The following is a 20,506-nucleotide window of genomic DNA, read 5'->3' as shown; positions in this document are numbered from 1 at the left end:
GAGGATAAGGTACCCCTCATTGAAATATGAAGTTCTATAATCTTTTGGGAACATAATGACTATTAAAATTAAAACAATACATATATACATACACTTCAACTCAATGATCCTACTTTGAGAATATATCCTCTAGAAATAATTGCATTATTATATAAGGAAACCTATAGAATAATATTTATTGCAGTATTGTTTGTAGAAGCAAAGCCCTGTAAATGATATGAATGCTTAACAATGAAAATAGTATTTTAAATAGTGTTTATCATTACCAATAGAAAACTATGAAGTTTGAAAAAAATGAATCAATTTTCCCCTATCTATATCAGTCTAGGAGAGCAATATTAAAGTATCTATTAGGAATTAGGAAATACAATAACACTTTATACATTTTCACTGTTTTGCCCTTCAAAAAGTAAACAATGAAAATAACATGATCCTTAGTGATGTAGTCTCCCAGCTGACTCCTCATGAAGATCTGACCTGTAAATTGTGTAGCAAAGCAGCAGCAAGAAGAGGTACCACTGCCCTCTTTAGATTTTCTTTGCTGTAGATTATTACAACATGTAATTGCCAATACATGGAAATGAAATACACTGTGTATGTACATGGAACATACCAAATGTTACAGTGCATTGAAAAGTTAAAATGCAAGGTTTTGCCCTCAACATATTCCTTTATTCAATATTCACTTAATCAACATTTATGAAGCATTCAATTGGTGCTAGGTACTGAGAACAGAAGAGTGAACAAGAGAGACAATGATCCTTGCTCTCACATTACTCAAAATGTTAAGATATATAGTCTTCACGCAAATAATTCTAAGTGTGATGAGTGCTACCAAAAGAGAAAGATGGGATCTCATGCATATGCCTTTATCTAATCTCATATGAAGAGCCAAGGTAAACCTCTTTTCAATGTGCTATAAAATCTGAGACTTGTTTCAGAAGAAGGTAAGGGAGAAAGAAATAAACAAGGGCTGGATTACGCAAAGCTTTATAAGGGTAGATTTTATATGTTTTTCACAAAAAACTAGACAGATATGCAAAAAGGAGAAGTCATGGTAAACATGACATGGTAGGTGGCAAACTATTCACTGAGACAGGAGGAGGAGGACTCTGTAGGGCAGGGGAGGCTGTGGGTATGGTCTTGGGCACACTGAGTTAGAGGTCCATGCCAAACTTACAATGGAGATGTCAGCTCAAAGAGTTCCTGGCTGGAGAAAACCAACTTGAATGACAACAGCATATGGCTAGATTGTATTATAATTTCAGCTGTGAGTAAATGAAATTGCCAAGAGAGACAGTGTAGGAAGTGGGAACAAGAATCCCCAGAGCAGCTGTCTGAGGCACCCCAACGCATAACAGCCACTGAGAGAATGAAACGGTGAAAGGAGAGGAGGAAAGAACAGCCATGGAAGTAACAGGAAAGTCAGTAGACCTGCATGTCACAAAAGCCAAGCAAATAGCCAAGAGGAAGAGACATTTAACTGTGGCAAAAGCTTCTGAAAAGTCCAGCAATGTAAGGACATAAAATCTATTTAAATTTAATGACACAGAGGTCACTGGTGACATCAGCTGCCAGTTACAGTAGTATCTATGGTGGAGTGATGGGTGGCGAAGCCAGACTGGATAGGTTAAAGGATGAATGAAAAGAAACTATTGAATATCCTGATGGAGAATTCATTCAAGAAGCTTAGATATGGATAAATAAATTTTTTACCCCTTCTGTATAATATGATTAAATTCTCAAGAGAAATATAAAGAGACCTCTCGGAAAAAAAAAATATAGTCTTTGGAGAAGAGATTCCTGAGCAAAGTTATCCCAGTTTATCTAACTAATTTCTTTATGTATTCATTTCTTTAGTCTTAATTGATCAATGATTACATTGCAAACGTGAATTTAATACCTATAAAGTGCAAGATACTTGATGAGAGCTTATTGGGGGAGAGGAAAAAACTTTTAGCAGGCTGTTGTGAATTGGGTTGAGAGGGCAGCAGTAAGTAGCACTTACCTCCTCCATCTGAACAAAATAAGAAAAACTGAGTAAGGCAAATAGAGAACCATAACATTCCCATATCTATGATTTATAAAGGCTAATCTAGCTTACAGTGGGAGTCATGGGCTCAGATCAATTTATCTACTGATAGCGGTAAACCAGGGCAGGCCTTCCATGCAGGGGCAGGGGCAGAACCTGTTCCCAGAAGAGCAAAGTGGAACATTTAGAAGGAGAAAAAGAGGAAACTGAGCCAAGCAGGCCCAGATTAGTCTTCCAAATTGTATTATTCAGATAAGTCAGTCACTCCACCTCTTCTGGGCAGAGCGAGTCTAAGGGCCAGCAGAGTGCAAATTCAGTGCTCTACTAGACATGTAAGACATAGGGGGAGAAGTGTCTCCCCATCCCTGAGGAACTACACAGTGTACTACAATAATGATTTGTTAGGCGATACTCAATGATACCAAAGAGTTGTACAAAATTTTCTAGGGGGCCGGGCATGGTGGCATGTGACTGTAGACTTAGCTACTTGGGAGGTTGAGGTGGGAGGATCTCTTGAGGCTGGGAATTCGAGAACAGCCTGAGCAACATAGCAAGACCCTGTCTCTACAAAAAAATCAAAACATTAGCCAGGTGTGATGGCACATGCATATAGTGCCAGCTACTCAGGAGGCAGGAGGAGATTGCTTCAGCCCAGGAGTATGAGGCTGCAATTAGCTATGATAATGCCACCACACTCCATCCTAGGCCATGAAGTGAGACCTTGTCTCTAAACAAAACAAAGCAAAACAAATTTCTAGGAAGACAGAGTAGCAAGTAGAAATGAGAGAACCTAAGGCACTGAGGTGTCCGAGGAACTCTAATATTTAACAGTCAGTGAGAGAGGGAATGGATCCTATATTTCTTATATTCCTAGGAAATGGCATTAATTAATTAATTAATTAGATAAACATTTACTGAGAGCCTACTAAACACCAGGCACAAAGCTAGGCAGTCAAGGAGAATGGTCCAAATGGTATGCAATGGTTTGCTATGGCTGTCATAACAAAATACCACAAACTACATGGCTTAAACAGCAGATACTACTATTTATTATCTGACAGTTCTAGAAGTCCTATATCAAGGGTTGACAGGGCGAACTTCTTCTGAAGGCACTAGGGGAGGATCAGGCTTCTCTCCTAGCTTCTGTTAGTTGTTTGGCTTGTGGCAGCATGACTCCAGTCTTCACATGGAATTCTCCCTGTGTGTGCGTCTGTGTTCCAATTTCTTTTGTTTACATAGAATGGTTATATTGGATCAAGGGCCTACCCTACTCCACTATGATCTCATCCTAACTAATTAGATCTGCAACAACCCTATTTCCAAATAAAGTCATATCCTGAGCAACTGAAGGTTTGGAGTTCAACATATGCATTTGGGAGGGGGTACATGTCAACTCGTATAGTGGTATATTAGATGAGTTCATCTTACAACTCACTGAACCATTATTTGCCAATGCTGGGACTGCAAGTTACTGTTTCATGCTACATCATATTTGTTTCCCTGGTTAATAAGGAAAACAGAAGTTTTCTTAAATGCTTTGCTGCATTTAGGATAATATGATTATGCCTTTCTTCGCTATGTGGCTTAAATTTTTTAAAAATCATATATATTAGGACATTGTATTAGTAGTTATGAAATTACCCATAAAAAACAGAAAAGACTTTTAATAATAAAGGGAGGGAAAGAATCAGATCTGACATGCCGACCAAGGGTGCCTCTGTCAGCCATTTCTATTGGCACCCCCAACCCCATGGAGTTGGGTTAGAAATATATGTGGGCAAACATGCCCTTACTCATATCCTATATATGTGAGACCTGTGCTTTGAGAATCTCTGGATTATTTAAATTCTCACTAAGGAGAAGGAGCCAAATAACCTATGCATGCTTTACTTTTTTAGCAGTGTGAAGCTATTTCTTGATTAGGAGAAGATGGCCAAGTAAAATTGTCCTTTTTGACTTCTAAGGTGAATTTCTCAGCATGATTTTATTGTTAAATCTAAAAATACACTTTCTTGGATATGTAAAATGTAATTTTTCCATAAGATGCTTGCTGCTGAAGTAAACAGACTTTATCAAACACTGGTACTTTCTGAGCATTCTACATTGCATTTCTATGTCACTTAGATATCCTGCAAACCACACCAAGGATTGTTTTATACTAACAATAGAAACAAAATATTTTTCAATAAAGAAGGAACATATGTTCTTAAAGAATGGTAATGATTAAAAAATTTTCCCTGGGACCAGGACTGTTAAATTTCTTAGAAATTCTATAGAAACATTGAGGTACAAAACAGACATTTATAATATACAGTCTTACAAACAATGGCCTATAAAAACCATATTTTACATATATTTTTACTGTTGTGAAGAAGAAAGAAATATAATTCCTTTCATCTTGCCTACCCTAAGGGTTTTGTTGAATTTAGTAAATATGATTTCCTTCTTTCTATAAGAAATTCAGAAGAGCTTGAAGATCTGTACATAGTACAGGAACTGAAAGGCATTTAATTGGGAGAGAGTATATGTATGCAGTTTTGCATTCAGTTTAATCCTTATAAATTCTATTGCTCAAAACCTTATATCTAAGATTTTGATATTACAAAAATATGGATAGTAGTCATTCTGTTTGTTTTCATGTTTACTGCCCTACTGGTATCTAAAACATTGCCTTTCAAGTGCAAGACCAAGAATGTATTAGAATGCCATGGCTTTAAATGTCCCCACCCAGTTTCACTAAAGAACAACCAGAGATACAGAAGAAGCAGTACTAATAGGGAAGTCTACAGCAATAAACGCCTATATCAAAAAAGTAGAAAGACTTCAAATTAACAACCTAATCATACACCTTAAGGAACGAGAAAAGTGAGAACCAAACCTAAAATTAGAAGAAAATGAATAATAAATATCAGAGCAGAAATAAATGAAATAGACACCCAAAACTACAGAAGATCAATGAAATGAAAAGTTGTTTTTCTAAAAGAGATAAACAAAATCGACAAACCAAGATATAAAGATAAAACCATTTCAAGTGGAATACCTATTTTGTATCTTATACATATTCCTATTTGACACTGTTTATGTATATAGTTAATGTGTAGCTTTCTGTAACTGCCACCTTGGAAATGAGAGAAAATAATGAAGGATTTATTTTTAAGTTAGATACAAAAGTTTTGATTTATTTCTTTGAATTGTCATAATATGTGAATTTCCAAAATTTATTTACCCTGTGAGAGAGCTCTGTGATTTATATTGCTAATGGCTATGTGACAAATTTTAATAAATCCAATAATTTTTTCTCTTTGCCTCCATATTATAATATTTCTTTGGAAGTAAGGATGGATAGAGGCATTTAAGCTGAGAGAAAAAAAGGACTGAGGAACATATTTGTAGTTGATAAGGACAGAGAATAGAAATAATTTGAGACTTTTAAATTTTTTACTTTTCTTTTAGCAATTCTCAGATAGCAACAAACACTCTCCACAAGAAGCAGCAGAACATAATTGCTATAGCTGATGTTTGAATCTGTCTTTTAAAGTGGGATGTTGAGCAAGTTATTATATTTAATCATTCTATGCATGCTTCAATTTCTTTAACTATATGATGGGGATGATAACATTACCTACATATAAGGATGAGGCATGTATATAAGGTGCTAAGAACAGTAAACTACTAGAATATAGTAGGTTTTCAGTAAATGCCACATATTATTACCATTGAGTTCTGCGACTTAGAACACCAAATAAACTAAGTAGTTAAATCATTCAAGTGATCCAAATGATTTCTGCCTACAAAAACAAGTATGGTCCATTTTCTATAAGTTTTAGGATATTAGGTGTTTTCAAAAAAATAATACAAGTACGAGAAAAGGATACATACACGGTAGTATTTCTTCTTTAAAAGGCACTTGCATAAACTAAGCTGTTCTTACTCGATTGAGACAAGTAATGGGGTTAAGAAATTTAAAGGAAGAAAAATAATCCTCGGAAACCACACGTTCTTTTCCAAGTTCTGTGTTATTTTTTCTAGAGTTCTGCATTTGCTTTTGCTGGGCACCAGGGATTGCTACTGAGCTAAGAACTTGGCATCACTTTGGCACCTTTGAGAACACTATTTTAAACTAGAATCAAAGGTACAGCTCCCCAATTTCATATTGCCCAAGGCTTAGTCTCCTCATATACCCTTGGGGAAACCCTGACTTTCAAGTCTGCTTATAACTGATTGTTTCCCACTCTGGTTTCTACTCATTTGTGGTAGTGGCCACAGTGGTGGATGTGGTAAGGGTTTAACAATTTCTCCACGCTTTCTTGCAAACCCAACAAGCCCATCAAAAAGTATGTTCTCTATATTGAGCCAAGGTTTTATTGTATTGTGGTGGGAAGACTGTTCATGACACTGCTGGAAGCTAAAGTTCTTAGAATTCAAATCACAGGCTCTTATAAATTAATTAATACTTCAGGCCTGATACTTAGAGAAGAGAAAAACATCATTGTAGTAGATTTTATAAGAAATTATGATTACTGAGTATTTATCTTATTTCTAATTTCATTATTTGTAGACTATCATAATTGACTTTTGATCATGGCCACACTATGGATTATATCCTATAGTGAAAAGTTTAGGACATTCTGTCTTCAGAAAGGGAATAGTCATGTAGTGACCGTCTGCATTCTACAGCACCAGTTGATCAAAAGAAGTCAAGATTGTAGATTATTGCTCAAAGGGTTTTCTTATCAGTAAAGTTTTCTTACTTTTCCTAAATCTTCTAAAATGAGAAGAGGAATTCTATATGGGTGCCAAAATGCTTGCACACTATATAATTAGCAAATTCCTGCTCATCATCTAAAAAAATATTACTTTTTTTGATGTAGTAAAATATGTACATGGTACAAAATCCTAAAGTAAAACGAGGAAAAACAGTGCAAACAGGTTTCCCTCTGGCTGCTACTCCCAGTGCTACAGCAAGACACTTAATAAAGGTGATTATGTTTTTGGTTCTTGAGAGATGTTTCTATGCAAATTGATTACAGATTTGTAGTCAGTGGTTTTTGACCCTTCAGTGTTTCTAAAGTATTTCTAAGTCCTAAAAAGAAATCATTATATAATCTTATTATATCATATATGAGAATGAGGAGGGATGATCCTTAACCACTGAGGAAAAAATATACATACAATATTTTTTGAGATGTTAACAAATATTTTCCTGTATTATTTGAGGCCAAGAAGGAAATATAAGTCTAGAATGAAATATTGGAATTAAGGAAAGTTAGTATAATGGTTAAATATGATTTGGGGGATGATATATAAATTGAGGAAGCAGAAATCCCCAATCCTATAAAGAAATGATTTACATATGTAATATTTATAAGTATATTGGACCTCATCTATTTGGGGGCTAGGCAGGAAAATGTGAATTACTGACAATGCATACTCAATGCCTCAAAATTATTTTTTCTCTATATTGAAAACCCACAATTGTTTATATATTGTTTGGAGCACTAAAAGAACAATGTAGAAAATGAGAATATAAAATTCAAGGTCTGTGAGTGTAAGATGACTAGAAAAAATATTTCCTAAGATGCAAAAACTATTTTGGAAAGAATCACTAAAAAGATTAGCAGAAGGAATTATTTTCAATTAATAGGGGAGAAGAGCTGCCTTAATCAGTATATTTTCTTCCTTCAGCAATACTTAATTTTTTAACACTTTACTATAAGTAGACTAGAATAATGGTAATGAAACTAATCTCCATAGCTCTAAATTGTATATGCTCTATGATTTTCATAATGTATGAATTTTAAAGATATTTATTATAAATGAATAAGTCCCCCAAATCTTCAACAAACTTTGCAGTGAGAGAAATTGATACAAATGCTGAAATATTCAAAGACTATAGTAAAGTATGAAATAAAATATAGGACATGCAACACATACAATATTTCAGAGAGCTTGCCTTCAAAATTCTGAAAAACAATATCAGGAGACTAGTACTACATAAAACCTAACCTCACTTTCTGAAGTTTCATGAACCTTGAAGGAGCCAAAAGATAAAATGAGGAAGACTTTATTTCATCTTGATCCTGATAATTCGAGCGTTATTTTTCTAGCCAAATTAGAGTTGAGGTATTTTCTTGATGAGAGCAAGAAACCACGTAGCAGGAAAAACGTCAGGGTGCTGTTTCCAATGATGGAGCCTCGTAGAAGGAATGGGAGCTCAGAGAGACTTTACCCAGAGACCTTCCCTCTTTGGCGAGAAAGGCCAGCTCTCTGCCAGAAATAACTAGAGCCATCACTGACAATAAAGCAGCTGGAATTTCACACCAAGAATTATAACTCCTTCTCTGAGGAGAAATATGAGATAAGAAACACAGGGACACAGGTGAAAATCAGACCTAGAGCAAAGAGATGATTATGATAAGAAAAAAGCTTAGGCTTTAAGAATGCCTAGAGAACATAAAGAAACTCAAACACTTCAACTATTTCACAAGTTTTAGGTGTTATACAAACCTGAGGTGTTACCCTGCATTGTTCTTGCATGCCTCACTCAGGAGTCCAATCTCTCTCACACACAAGTTATAAAAACTCTCAGAGAAGTAGAAAAACATTCTCCACAGAGTGTAAGCTCCCTAAAATGGTGAAGCAGTTCCAGGGCATGAAGAGGTTCACATAAATGTATCACTTGCAGTTTAAGGGAAAAGTGTGTCTTGATTTAACATGAAACTCCTGAAACTAGTCATGATTTTGTTTTTTTTTTTAAATGGTGTATTTAAAATTCCTACTATAGTTCATGACTACAAGCTTTAAAGTGGTCCCAGGGTTACTTTGTAATCACACCTACTCAGAGCATTTCACAATTAGGGCAGTTTTAACTTTCAAAAAATTCTCTTAAGATGCAATGCCCCTCATTTATAAATGGGATATCTAATTTTAGAAGATTAGTTTTAAATAGCCCCAGAAATTTTCCCATCCAATGGAGAGATAAAACCCAGTCCTGTGTTTAGGAACAAGATCATAAAATTAAGCCTCCTGGAAAAAAAAAAAAAAGACAAATATCTGAGTGGATACACAAATGGCAGTCTCTGTGAACCCACACAAAAATAAGCAGGGCATAGGCGTTGGGGTAGTTTCAGAGTGGGGTATTATTCACAGGAAAACAGCGAGATTCACTAGGGAGGACATAATTCTTCTGACAGTGACAGGATCTCATTCACAGACCCAGGACTGATGGTGCATGCACAGTCAGCGTGCCAAGCAGCACAGGACCTGGATGCGGGTCCCTAATGGTGAACTGAGATCATTGCCGAGGACACTCAGTGATCACATAAGGGACACTCTGTTTGCTCTCTGGGAGATGCAGTTCATTTGCACTAATTGCAGGCTTGGGGGCCTGGAGAAGGCAGCTCTGTGTACACATACTGTATTCCCTTTGTTGGCAAAGGTAGCTCTCACGGGCCCTGTTCCTCCTGGCATTGTGTGTGTGTATGTGTATTAACAGAGAGATTTAACTGCTTGTAAAATATATGTGCATTTCTAATTCTTTGTACTAGGCTTACTAATAGCTGATGAGGGGAAGTTACAAGATAATAGTGAATTACTTTCCGGAAAAGTTTAGCAGATAACTCATGATGTAAAAGAAATTCAAGAAAGCTTAACCCAATTACTCTGGTTTCCAGGACTTTTCTTTCCTGAAGAGTCCAAATCATTAGATAAATTCTCTCTACTTACCTACTATTAATCACCTACTTGTAGTTTCAAAGTTAAGGAGATTGGATGATTCTCATCTCTGGGAATATATATTTTAAAATACACTCCTGCATAATTTTCTTAGTTACACAATTTTCAAAGGACTGTAGAACCAGGAATCTTATATCTTTCAAACTTAGAAAACACTGCATGTTGAAGACACTGAATAGTGTACAATGAGTATGAATGAAATTTAATCATGTTGACACAGTTAAACTTTGACATCCTCTAGAGGTTAGTCATTATTGACTAAAAATAAAGATTTACTAAGCACTGGGAATATTTAAAGATACATGCCAATCACTGAACAGGTAAACCGAAAAGTAAAAGTAGTCCTTGTCCTAATAACGCTTACAATATATATGGGGATGAGAGACATGTGCATTATGAAAAGTTACCAAGTGCCAGGCGAACTAATCTTTCCAAAGAAAGGAAAGTATAAATTGCATCACAGTAATCCAGAAATGGTCAGTTTTAACTCTTCGTTGTGAAAGTCAGCAGGTGATTCCCAGGAAAGATCAAAAAGGTCATTGGATTTTGAGTATAAGAAGAGACGATTCAAATGTGGCAACGGCCAGATCAAACAGATGAAAATGTTTTCAGTGCGGAGTATGGATGAGAGAAGAGGATTTATGTGGGGGATTACTGGGAGCCAAAGCTGACAGAGATGATCTAGTCAAATGCAGGAGGACCTGAGTGGTTGCCTGAGGAATTTGAACCCATGGAAAGAGAAGTTCATTCAAGTTTTGAAGATAGTTTCATGACCCAGTTTTGCTTCAAGAACCTTTACCTGATGAGGGATAAAAACTAAATCATTGGGAATGAGCCTGGAAACATGCAGACCATTAGGGTCTGCAGTCCACAAATTAGTTGATGAGGCAGTGTTCTAGGATGGGGCATTGATAGCTGGAAGGAAAGACCCAAGTGATCTTTTATGCCTAATAATAAATATCGAGCTTAGGGAAGAGAAACATCAATAATTCTGAGGTATCAGAGTGAAAAGAAGAATCAGAGAAATCAGGTAAAGGGCTTTGTGAGTTGCTTCGCCTGTTTGTTTTATGGGAGAAGAGTTTAAGTGAACTGTGTTGCATTTAAGTTGCAGAAGAAATGCTTAGGTAAGAGCCATCCAGTGGGCAATAGTTAGAAATATGGGCCTGAAACATAGGAGAGGAATGAAAACTGCAGGTAAATTTACAGTATTTGAAGCCATGGACTGGATGTCAACTTTAACAAGATAAACAGAAAATAAAGGGATGTCTAAATATAGGTGAAGAAATGTCAGGGAAGGCTTCCTGGGGATATGAATTTTGAACATCAGTTCAAAGACAGAATCTATAAAATGATATAAGGCTATATCATCCTTGCAAATATTAGGTCTAACACCACTGCTACAAATCCAGTACAGGACAAATATAATGGAGTACAATGTAGCTTAAATCCACTGAGCTGCAGGATTGTGATTTACCTTATGTGGGTCAGAAGTCACTTTGTCCTCAGCATGGTTAACAGCTCAGAGAAATGTGTTGAAGAGAGAATGAATTCAGATATTACTGGGTCCAAATGTCAACTCTGCCACTAAATACATTTTTACCTTAGCTAAGTATCTTAAACTAAGTTTCAACATCTCATTCATGAAATAAGTATAGGATTATTATGAGATTAGAAAAAATGTAAATGCCATATGCTTGGCCCATTGTATGCATTCATTAAAGGACAGTTGGCATTATTATTTATTTTATTTTTATAATTTTTGTTGACAAGGATAAAACTACATCTTTAGGGCTAGAATTATATTGATTTCCATCACCAAGGTGATGTATGGGAGAGAAACATTCAGGCTTATTTGAGACTCTAAAAAGTCATTATATGGTTTTTCTAGGTGCTCTGAGCTAAATCCATATATGTCTAATGTAATTTTAAGCAGAAAAAGAGAAATCTACATGAAATAAATATCCACATGTTATGTGAATTTTCACTGTTAATGCTAGCAGATCTTCATGGAGGATACACATATTTAAAAGCAGTCAATGACTATGTAAATATGGTCTGCGAAAAAAGAAAAATGTAGTTTTAAGTATAAACTATAGTTCAAAGGAGAAAAGGTGAAGAAAATAGGTAAGATATAAATTGAAGAATCCTCTAAAAACTTTATTTACATAGAGTAAATAGTTTATTTTGATGAAATATATAAGGAGGCAAATGTTGATGTTTGATGCTTATCTACATACAGAATAGAACTTTTTTATATCCACAGAGGGAAATGAGTTTACTTATACATGATTTCCAGAAATAAAAGCAATAAGAACTTTTTGGTAAGTAGAAAGTTATAATGTCACTTTTAAAGACGTACAGGTAAAATAGTCATCACATGTCTACATATCACTAAGAAATATATGTATGTTTGCATTAGTAGGTAGGAATATAGGTTCTGGACTCAGACTTCCTATATGTGAATTCCTGTTACTGCGAAAATTATTTAACTTTAGTGCATTTCAGTGTCCTAATCTGTAAAATAGTACCTAGTTAATAGCATGGTTAGGATAGTTAAATGAACCAAATACCTATAATGAGGTTAGGCAGTTCCTATAGCATGATAAGCATTCAAAAGAAGTTAATTATTTTATTATTTATTACTGTTATTATCAATATTCTTTTATAATGGAATAGGGTCACCTCAATAAGCTTTTCTCATTCTCTAAATGTGCCTCATTGAATTTGTGTTCTGAATTGATGTCTGATATTAGTTATTTTTATAGGCTATTCGCCAATATAGGCAACATTAAATGAGATTTAAGCAGCATGTTTCTCAACATTTTTTGAAATCTCCTGTATCTGGTGATTGTGCATGGGAAGAAGACGGAGGCAGGATGAAGAGTCTGTGCCAGAAAAAACAATGTGATGAAGTTCAAACAAAAGGTGAAGAGTTAAGAAACTCAAAAAGATTCCTAAAGTCTCTACTGGATAAACATTAAAAAAAAAAAGACACTTCAAAGAGTGGGATTGTCAAAAGACTTCTAATAAGCGGTGATGGACCAATTTTCTAGTTTGGGACTGGTCTCATAGATAATGTTAGCGAACTTCATAGAGCACTTATATATGTAAAAGTTGTCACTGATTTCACATAGATATGATCTGAGATGAAAAGAAAAATGCAGTTTTTAAGTATAAACTATAGTTCAAAAAAGAAAAGATGAAGAAAAAGGTAACATGTAAACTGAGGAATTCTCTAAAACTTTTTTTTACACAGAGCAAATTATGTTGGTAAAGTATATAAGGAGCTAAAAATTGGTAGGTTTAATGCTTATATACATACAGAACACAATATAGTAATCCACCTTTGAACACTGAGTAAAGAGCTGACTGATATGTTTCTCATCTCCTGCAACAGGAGAGAACAGGACAGTAGAAGGGCCACTTGCCCAGCCAGGTTTAGCATCTGTTGACTGTCCAGAAAACTTAAAGTTGGCCTGGACAGTTGTTTTCTACCATGTACAGGCTGAAGGGTCCAGAAACGGTCGTTTGTCTAGGATCGGTCAAGAAGAGTTCAATTCAGTCCACTTTCATTGGGGCCCATGCAGACCTCCTAGCCATAGAAGTTACCTCATCCTCATGCCTAATGTATGACTAGAAGGGAATAGTGCTTTCTAGATTCAGTATGCCCTCCAATTAATAAGTTTCTAGTTTAAGAATCTGTGGATCTCTTGATTTTATTTATTTTATTTATATTTATTTATAAATAAATCTCTTGATTTATTTACCCCACACAAATTAGAAACAAAATAGAAATCAGTGATCTTGGCTTAGCTAGGGCTATATATTTTATATATTTTAACCATAACATATCAACCAGTAAGAAATTCTGTAACTGGTCTCTGACTTGGACCTTCTGCTACTTTTATGGTTACTGATTCAACTCAGCTGAGTTGTTTTGCATTTCACATCAAAGATTAACTAAGAAAACTATGTACTATCAATTTAAATAATTTGAATTTAGTTACATAATAAAAAGCAAATATTTTGACACAGATACTTCAGAATCAAAAAACAGGAAGGTGTCTAATCGCTTGAAAATTGCCAGATCATTTTATAGTAGACAAGTAACATTACTTAGTTCTAGTGATTTTTAGCATTTGTATCTAGAAATCAATGATTGCTAGGGTTAGAGAAGTCTGTTACCCATCTATATTAATTGACCTCAAGATGAAACGACCTTATCAGGTTTCACACCTTAATTGGCACAGATTAGATTTTGGTCTCCTTATGTTTATCTTATGTTCAATGAAGAAGAGCACTTTTACAGGTATTTTGAATAAGGAAGATAAAAAGTAAGCTTATAAAGCTTTTCTTTGATAAAAATAATTGAGCATGAAAATTCAAACACTATGGCAATATAGAAGCAGTATGGTGAAAATTAAAATGCAGACATCACAGTAGTAATAGGAAATATCTTAAAAAGAATATGTATGCAAAGTACATGCGCTAACTAACATTTTTTTAAGAGCTTTACCACAGCCCTTAAAATAGATGTTTCAATGTCCACTGATATGCACTGTTGTTTTGATAACAATTATGAATATTATAAAAAATCTATTTTTGATGCTCTATTAGTAATAAGCATAAGAAACAAGTAAATCCATAACTTGTACAAACACACCATGTATTTGTGCATAATATTCTTTATATTTGTGATATGACAGACCATAAATCAAAGGCATAACTATTTTTTTCCTTGTTCAATGGTACGTGCTTTCAAATTGTCAATGTATAAAGATACTTTTTCCATGTTGCCAGATTGTATGGTGAGGAAGAGGAAACATATATGAGTATTCTGCAGCTGCAGCCATGTTGAGGACTGTATTCACTGAGGTTTTAAACTAAATCATATGATACAACCTCTATTTACAGAACTGTAAGCATAGCAAGATTTCTAAGAATATATTTCCTCTAATATTAGCAAAGATCTCAAAACTTTACTCAATCATATTTATGCCTTATAACAGCTTCTAGACGTTTAAACAATTCATTATGTTGCCATTGTCATTAATATTGTACAAATGAAACCAAAAATTAAGCAAGTTGAAAGAATTATGCTGAAAGTAGAACAAGTTAGATACAAAAACCATATCCTTTCCCTTTGATATCATGATCTTCTCTCTCTGAAGATAATTGTAATCATATATATATTTATACCTGAACAGACAGATATATCTTACACACACACACTCTTACATCTAAAATGGCAAACTGATTATGAATCTGTAAAAAATGTATATGACTAACCTGGCGTTACTACTACTCCATTTCCATTGACCACAGGCCTCTCTTCCTCTTCCTCCTCAGGAGGTTCTATACTTGCTTTCTCCATGTTGCTCACTGATTTATTCCTCTTCCGTTTTCCTTCAGCACTTGGAGTGGCTCCCGGAAGTATCTGGTCTGTTACATTTAATAATAATGGTGCTGGTTCTGCTGGAGGCTTTGGGGTACCGTAGTAATTGTCTACAAATGACACCAAAACATTCTAAAGTTAGATCTTTCTCCTATTGTGTGCATAATTTGTAAAGAATGAAAGTTATAGTAACAAATTTTTATCCTATTTTATACATACATACATAGACATACATATACATAAATGTTATATCCTTTTATATATATATATATCTTTATTTGTTGTTTCTATTGCGTTGGGCTTATACTTAACAATACAGATCTATCTCTATTCTCATCTTTGTGTCAACCCAAAATAGAGTCTTAGGTATTATTCCTAAATGGTACAGTTAATTTCAAAATTATTCTAATTTTTTTGATAACAAGACTTGACTATACCCCTTTAAAAATAATTATAAGAGAACCCTTTTTTCCCTTTTTTTAAAACAAATCTCACACTATTCTGGAAAGGCGAAGCACATTGTGCTTTACTCTAGCTCTCAAAGGGCTATGGCTATTGTCCTTGATGTGCACAGTGTCCTGCCCAGAGCTGTATCTCTATGCCAGTTCAGTGGTTCCCATGGCTGCTGACAGTGGGCCTGCTGCTCAAATCATTCTTCAGATCACTACAGCTCTTTTTCCCACAGCTCCATTATCTGAGCTATGGAATCATTTGTTTCACTGTCTGTGTGACTTCTCAAAAAAGGAAACTGATTCTTATTTATTTCTTTATTTCTTTAATAATAACTGATTTCTTATTTATTTCTTTAGCACATAATAAACATAAAATAAATGCTTAATAAGTGAACATCTTTATATGTTCAAGGCAGAGCCCTTTATTTAAAATAGTCTAAAATTCTGACTGATAAAGAACATAGGTGGTGTTTTTAAAAATCAACCTTATACTTTTAGCAACAACTTCAAACACACAGTGGTGCTTTCAGTTGAGCAATTTATATACTCATTTGCTCACTCATTCATTAAAATCTTTATTAGTACTGATTATGCACACAGAACTCCAGTATATGTTTGAGAAAAAATGATGAATACAACAATCCTTGTCTTCAAAGGTGCTCAACGGTCCAGTGTGGGAGGCAAAATCTGACATCAAGCAGAGAAGCACTGACAGGAAACAGGATTACACACTGCAATGAGGAGACAGAGGAAGGAAGCACACCTCACTATCTGCAGAGGTCACTGAAGATATCTGGGAAAACAGTGTGCTGTGAAAGAAACAACCCCTAACTAGAAGATGTGGAATTTGGACTTGGATTTTCTATTAATCTATAATTACAATTCAAGCAACTGACAACATCAGTAAGGCTGCTCAATTTCTTCATCTATAAATAGGGAACAGCAAAAATTGTTAGTCACTTCTGTTCTGGGTTGCAAACAACCAAAACATATTCTACTTAAGTTAAACATGATAAGGATGTGCTGAAAAGATATGAGATGGCTAGCAGAGGGGATAGGCTGAAAAATCTTGAGAAAAATGGGCAGAAACAAAGGAGTCCAGTCAGGACACTCATGTTCCTTTATTGGTCCTCTGCAGCGTTGGGGCCACATGCGGTCTTCTGGATCCTTGAGTGTGGCCTTTTGACTGCATCTCAATTTTACAGAGAAAATTCTTTTAATAAAGGGATTTGTTCTGTGAAGTTTGGATTTGGTTGAGGGGCCACTCTTGGGGATCTGAAGGGCCACATGTGGCTTGAGGCTGCAGGTTCCCCACCCCTGCTTGAAGTTTAGCTGGTTCCACCCAGGAGCACAGCTTGTGGTGCAAACTGTCTTGAGGAGAAGGAGCCTCAAACTGTCCCCAGCTACTCTGATTCATTCACTTTCGGGGAATATTCTCAGGCAGGCTTGTCTCATTGGCTGAACCTCAGTCACGTGGCAGCGCTTAAGCGGCCAAGGAAGTGGAAGAGAAGTCTATACTCTCCTTTGATTTCAGGCAATGGAGGCAGACCCATACTGTCCACTCCTCTTATCTCAGGGGTCTCTCCAAGTAAAAGGGATCTTGTGATGCTGCAGGCAGAAATAGCAAATATTCACTCAACTTGACTTCCTCACTGGGTTGTTGTGAAGATAAAGTAAGAATGTGTGAGGAAGAGCTTTGTAAAACTGTCTAACATCAGTGGTTTCGATGGCAGTGTAAAGCTCATGCTGGCATGAAGTGAGCAAATACTCTGAGGGCTAGCCATGCCAATAATACTGTTGCTCATTTTCATAGAGATTCCCAGTTGCAAGAGTAATACAAAGAAAAAATTTTACTTTGTAAAGTGGTTCTTATAAATGTAGTAATTTTTTCTTAACAGAAGTCTGCAAAGTGGATGACACACCGTTTGTTAAAGGTTACACTTTGCTCATTTGATTTACAGCCAAGGTCCCCATCCTTTTTGGCACCAGGGACCAATTTCAAGGAAGACAGTTTTTCCTCGGATGAGGGGGTAGGAGGATGGGGGGTATGTTTTGTAGGGGGTATGGTGTGTGGGAGGTAGTTGGCAGAGCTCAGTGGTGATGCAAGCAATGGGGAAGGAGGTTGTACATATAGATAAACTTCCTTCATCCAACTATGGCTCACCTCCTGCTGTGCACCATCCTACCAACCACCACCAAGTTTCATGAAAGACAATTTTTCCACGGATGGGGGCGGAGGGATGGTGTGTGGGTAGGGGCTGGACTCTGCGGCCTGGGGTTTGAGGACCACAGATTTGGAGCATTTCAAAGGAGCCGGACCTCTTTATGTACTGGCCAAATTCTGAGCAAACAGATGTGGCTAGTTGCCCCCTAGAAGCCAGTGAACGTTTATATTTCAACATTCCTGAGAACAGCAATCAGTACACTGCTATGCTTTCTTTGGAATCTCAATACACAGTTCTTATCTAATAAACATAATGTAAAACTAGTAAATAACCCCTGCATATCCCAATAAATGATGTAATTTTAAGTAATATTCTGAGATCTTTAACACCTTTAAATGTACATAGTACTAATAAATATGGATCACACTTCAGTGTTTTTCCTCCCATCTGTCTTTTAAGTTTTAAATCTCCATGAGGTAAACAAAAAACCCTTTTACTAATTGGAAATACATGCATAGCACAGGCTAAAAATAAATACTAAATAACAGATCTTGCTAAATTTATATTACTAAATAATCACATCTATTGGTATATGATGTGATTATAAATTACATGGCAATTTCTATTTCTACAATTTCATTTATGAAATTAATACATCAGATTAAATTTTAGATGTAAAACTGTACAAATCATTGGGTAAGACATTAAGATTATCTTAATTAGCAATAATAGTAATTGAAAAGAGGCACAGAAATAATCCATACAGTTATGTGAGAAATATAATTCATGGAGAATAGGCTAGTACTCCAAACCAAGATTTTTTTTCCCATTGCGTAAGAACAAGGAAACCAGAAACACCTAGACTAACAGTTGAAAGATCAAACAAGCAGGTAGCTAACTCATTGAAATGACTCCCTGATATTTGTATAATCAAATTTATATACTAAAGAGGAAATGTGCCCTTTAGGTAGCATGTAAATATGTTTTCAGAAAAAAAGAAAAACCACCAAAATTGTTTTTAAATATAATTTGGAAATATTATCCCATTAAGAATGAAGTGCCTGTATACACAGTGCCTGGATTTAACACATCTAAAAATCTAAAAAACAAACAAAAAACACCAAAACCCAAGGAACATGTAACAATATGGTATAATGTTTAACAACATAAGTCCTGGTGAGATAAACCTGACTTTGAATCCTGTGTTCCCTAATTTCACTGCCTCTTGATATCCTTAAATTGATTCAGTTAAAATGGGAACATGGGGCTATAAGATAACCATTGTCATAAAAGCAACTACAATTACTATTACTATTATTACCTTCACCATTCCCACAATTTACTGAGCTGGACATTGTAACGGGCATTTTACATAATGTACTTTTGTACCAAGTGGGGATTAGAATAACTCTCACCCCACAGTGCTGGTATAAAGATTAATGATAACAACAGGACATGACTGGATCACAGTAGATGCCCATATATAGTGGCTACTTTGGGCATTTGTTTATCACAAAACAGTATGAAGTCATAGTGCCTCTGCAGCTAAGAAAATATAAGAAATGAAGCCATTTCCCAACATATGCAGCAACTAAAAATCCTATATCTGTTTGAGTTAATAACTTCATCTTTTGGCCTGGCACAGTGGCTCATGCCTGTAATCTTAGCACTCTGGGAGGATGAGGTGGGAGGACTGCTTGAGCTCAGGAGTTCAAGACCAGCCTGAATAAGAGGGAGACCTCATCTGTACTAAAAATAGAAAAATTAGCCAGCCATCATGGTGTGTACCTGTAACCCCAGCTACTAGGGAGGCTGAGGCAGGAAGAGGATCACTTGATCCCAGAAGTCTGAGGTTGCAGTGAGCCATGATGACGCCACTGCACTCTACCCAGGGTGACAGAGTGAGACTGTCTCAAAAAAAATCAAACCAGACAAAATAAAAATTTCATCTCTTTTCAAAATACTACATTGCCTTTTAAGAGAAAAAGAGTGTGATGCAATTTGCAACCTGCCCATAGCTCATACTGCAGAGCTTCATTCAAAGTCACAATCAATGAGCACAAATGTAAGTTTCAAAGGGAAAGCAATATTGCTACCAAATCATACAGCAGGGACATTTTAGGTAATGTTTTTCCTTCCTCCACTCCTCTAAAAATAAATGTGTGTGTATGTGTTTTGAGGAGGGGATGGGAGGATATAGGCTTTTCTAGACCAGTTTTCACTGCATATATATGTATTTATAAAGAATGACCTATACATTAGCAGTTTCATGTAACTTTACTATCAATTTCCACTAATTTATTGAATATGTAACAGAATGATACATAAAATTTTCCACTTAATTCTATCATATTGGGATATTCTATAAACTTACATAGTCTTATTTTTAATCAATGCTTGGAAAATAAGAGATAATTATTTGAGGAACCTGCTTTATTCATCAGGTTTTTAAGTACTTTTAAATGGATTATTTTTTTTATAAAAAAGATGTGTGAATGTACCCATTTGTGACATTATAAAAATGGAAAAACTTTCTAGAAATTTGAATAAAAATTATAGTGCATTAAATGTCAATAATTTATTACGTAATGAAAACATTTATCAAATGCCCATTTACACTGGACACTGTTATACTAATTTATTGCAAAGGGAGGGGCACTAGAGCAGATTATGAATTTAATCTGCCTAGTGAAGTCCTTGCAAAATCCAATGCCTTACTCACTTTTAG

At 35.4% G+C, this 20,506-nt stretch overlaps 1 protein-coding gene across 4 annotated transcripts in view; it reads right to left on the bottom strand.

The window, feature by feature from the left end:
• The window catches only part of MAGI2 (membrane associated guanylate kinase, WW and PDZ domain containing 2), a 1,296,878-nt gene that overhangs the window by 450,420 nt on the left and 825,952 nt on the right, over nt 1-20,506 (bottom strand). For all 4 annotated transcript variants that reach the window (XM_020289800.2, XM_076006486.1, XM_076006487.1 and 1 more), the window contains exon 4: nt 15,056-15,271. In XM_020289800.2, coding sequence (XP_020145389.2) covers nt 15,056-15,271 — 216 coding nt within the window. The remainder of the gene's footprint in view (nt 1-15,055; nt 15,272-20,506) is intronic.

Source organism: Microcebus murinus, chromosome 9 (assembly GCF_040939455.1).
Source record: "Microcebus murinus isolate Inina chromosome 9, M.murinus_Inina_mat1.0, whole genome shotgun sequence".
In the NCBI taxonomy this organism is placed as follows: Eukaryota; Metazoa; Chordata; class Mammalia; order Primates; family Cheirogaleidae; genus Microcebus; species Microcebus murinus.
The sequence above is the reverse complement of the archived record's forward strand: the minus strand, read 5'-3'. Positions and strand labels throughout refer to the sequence as shown.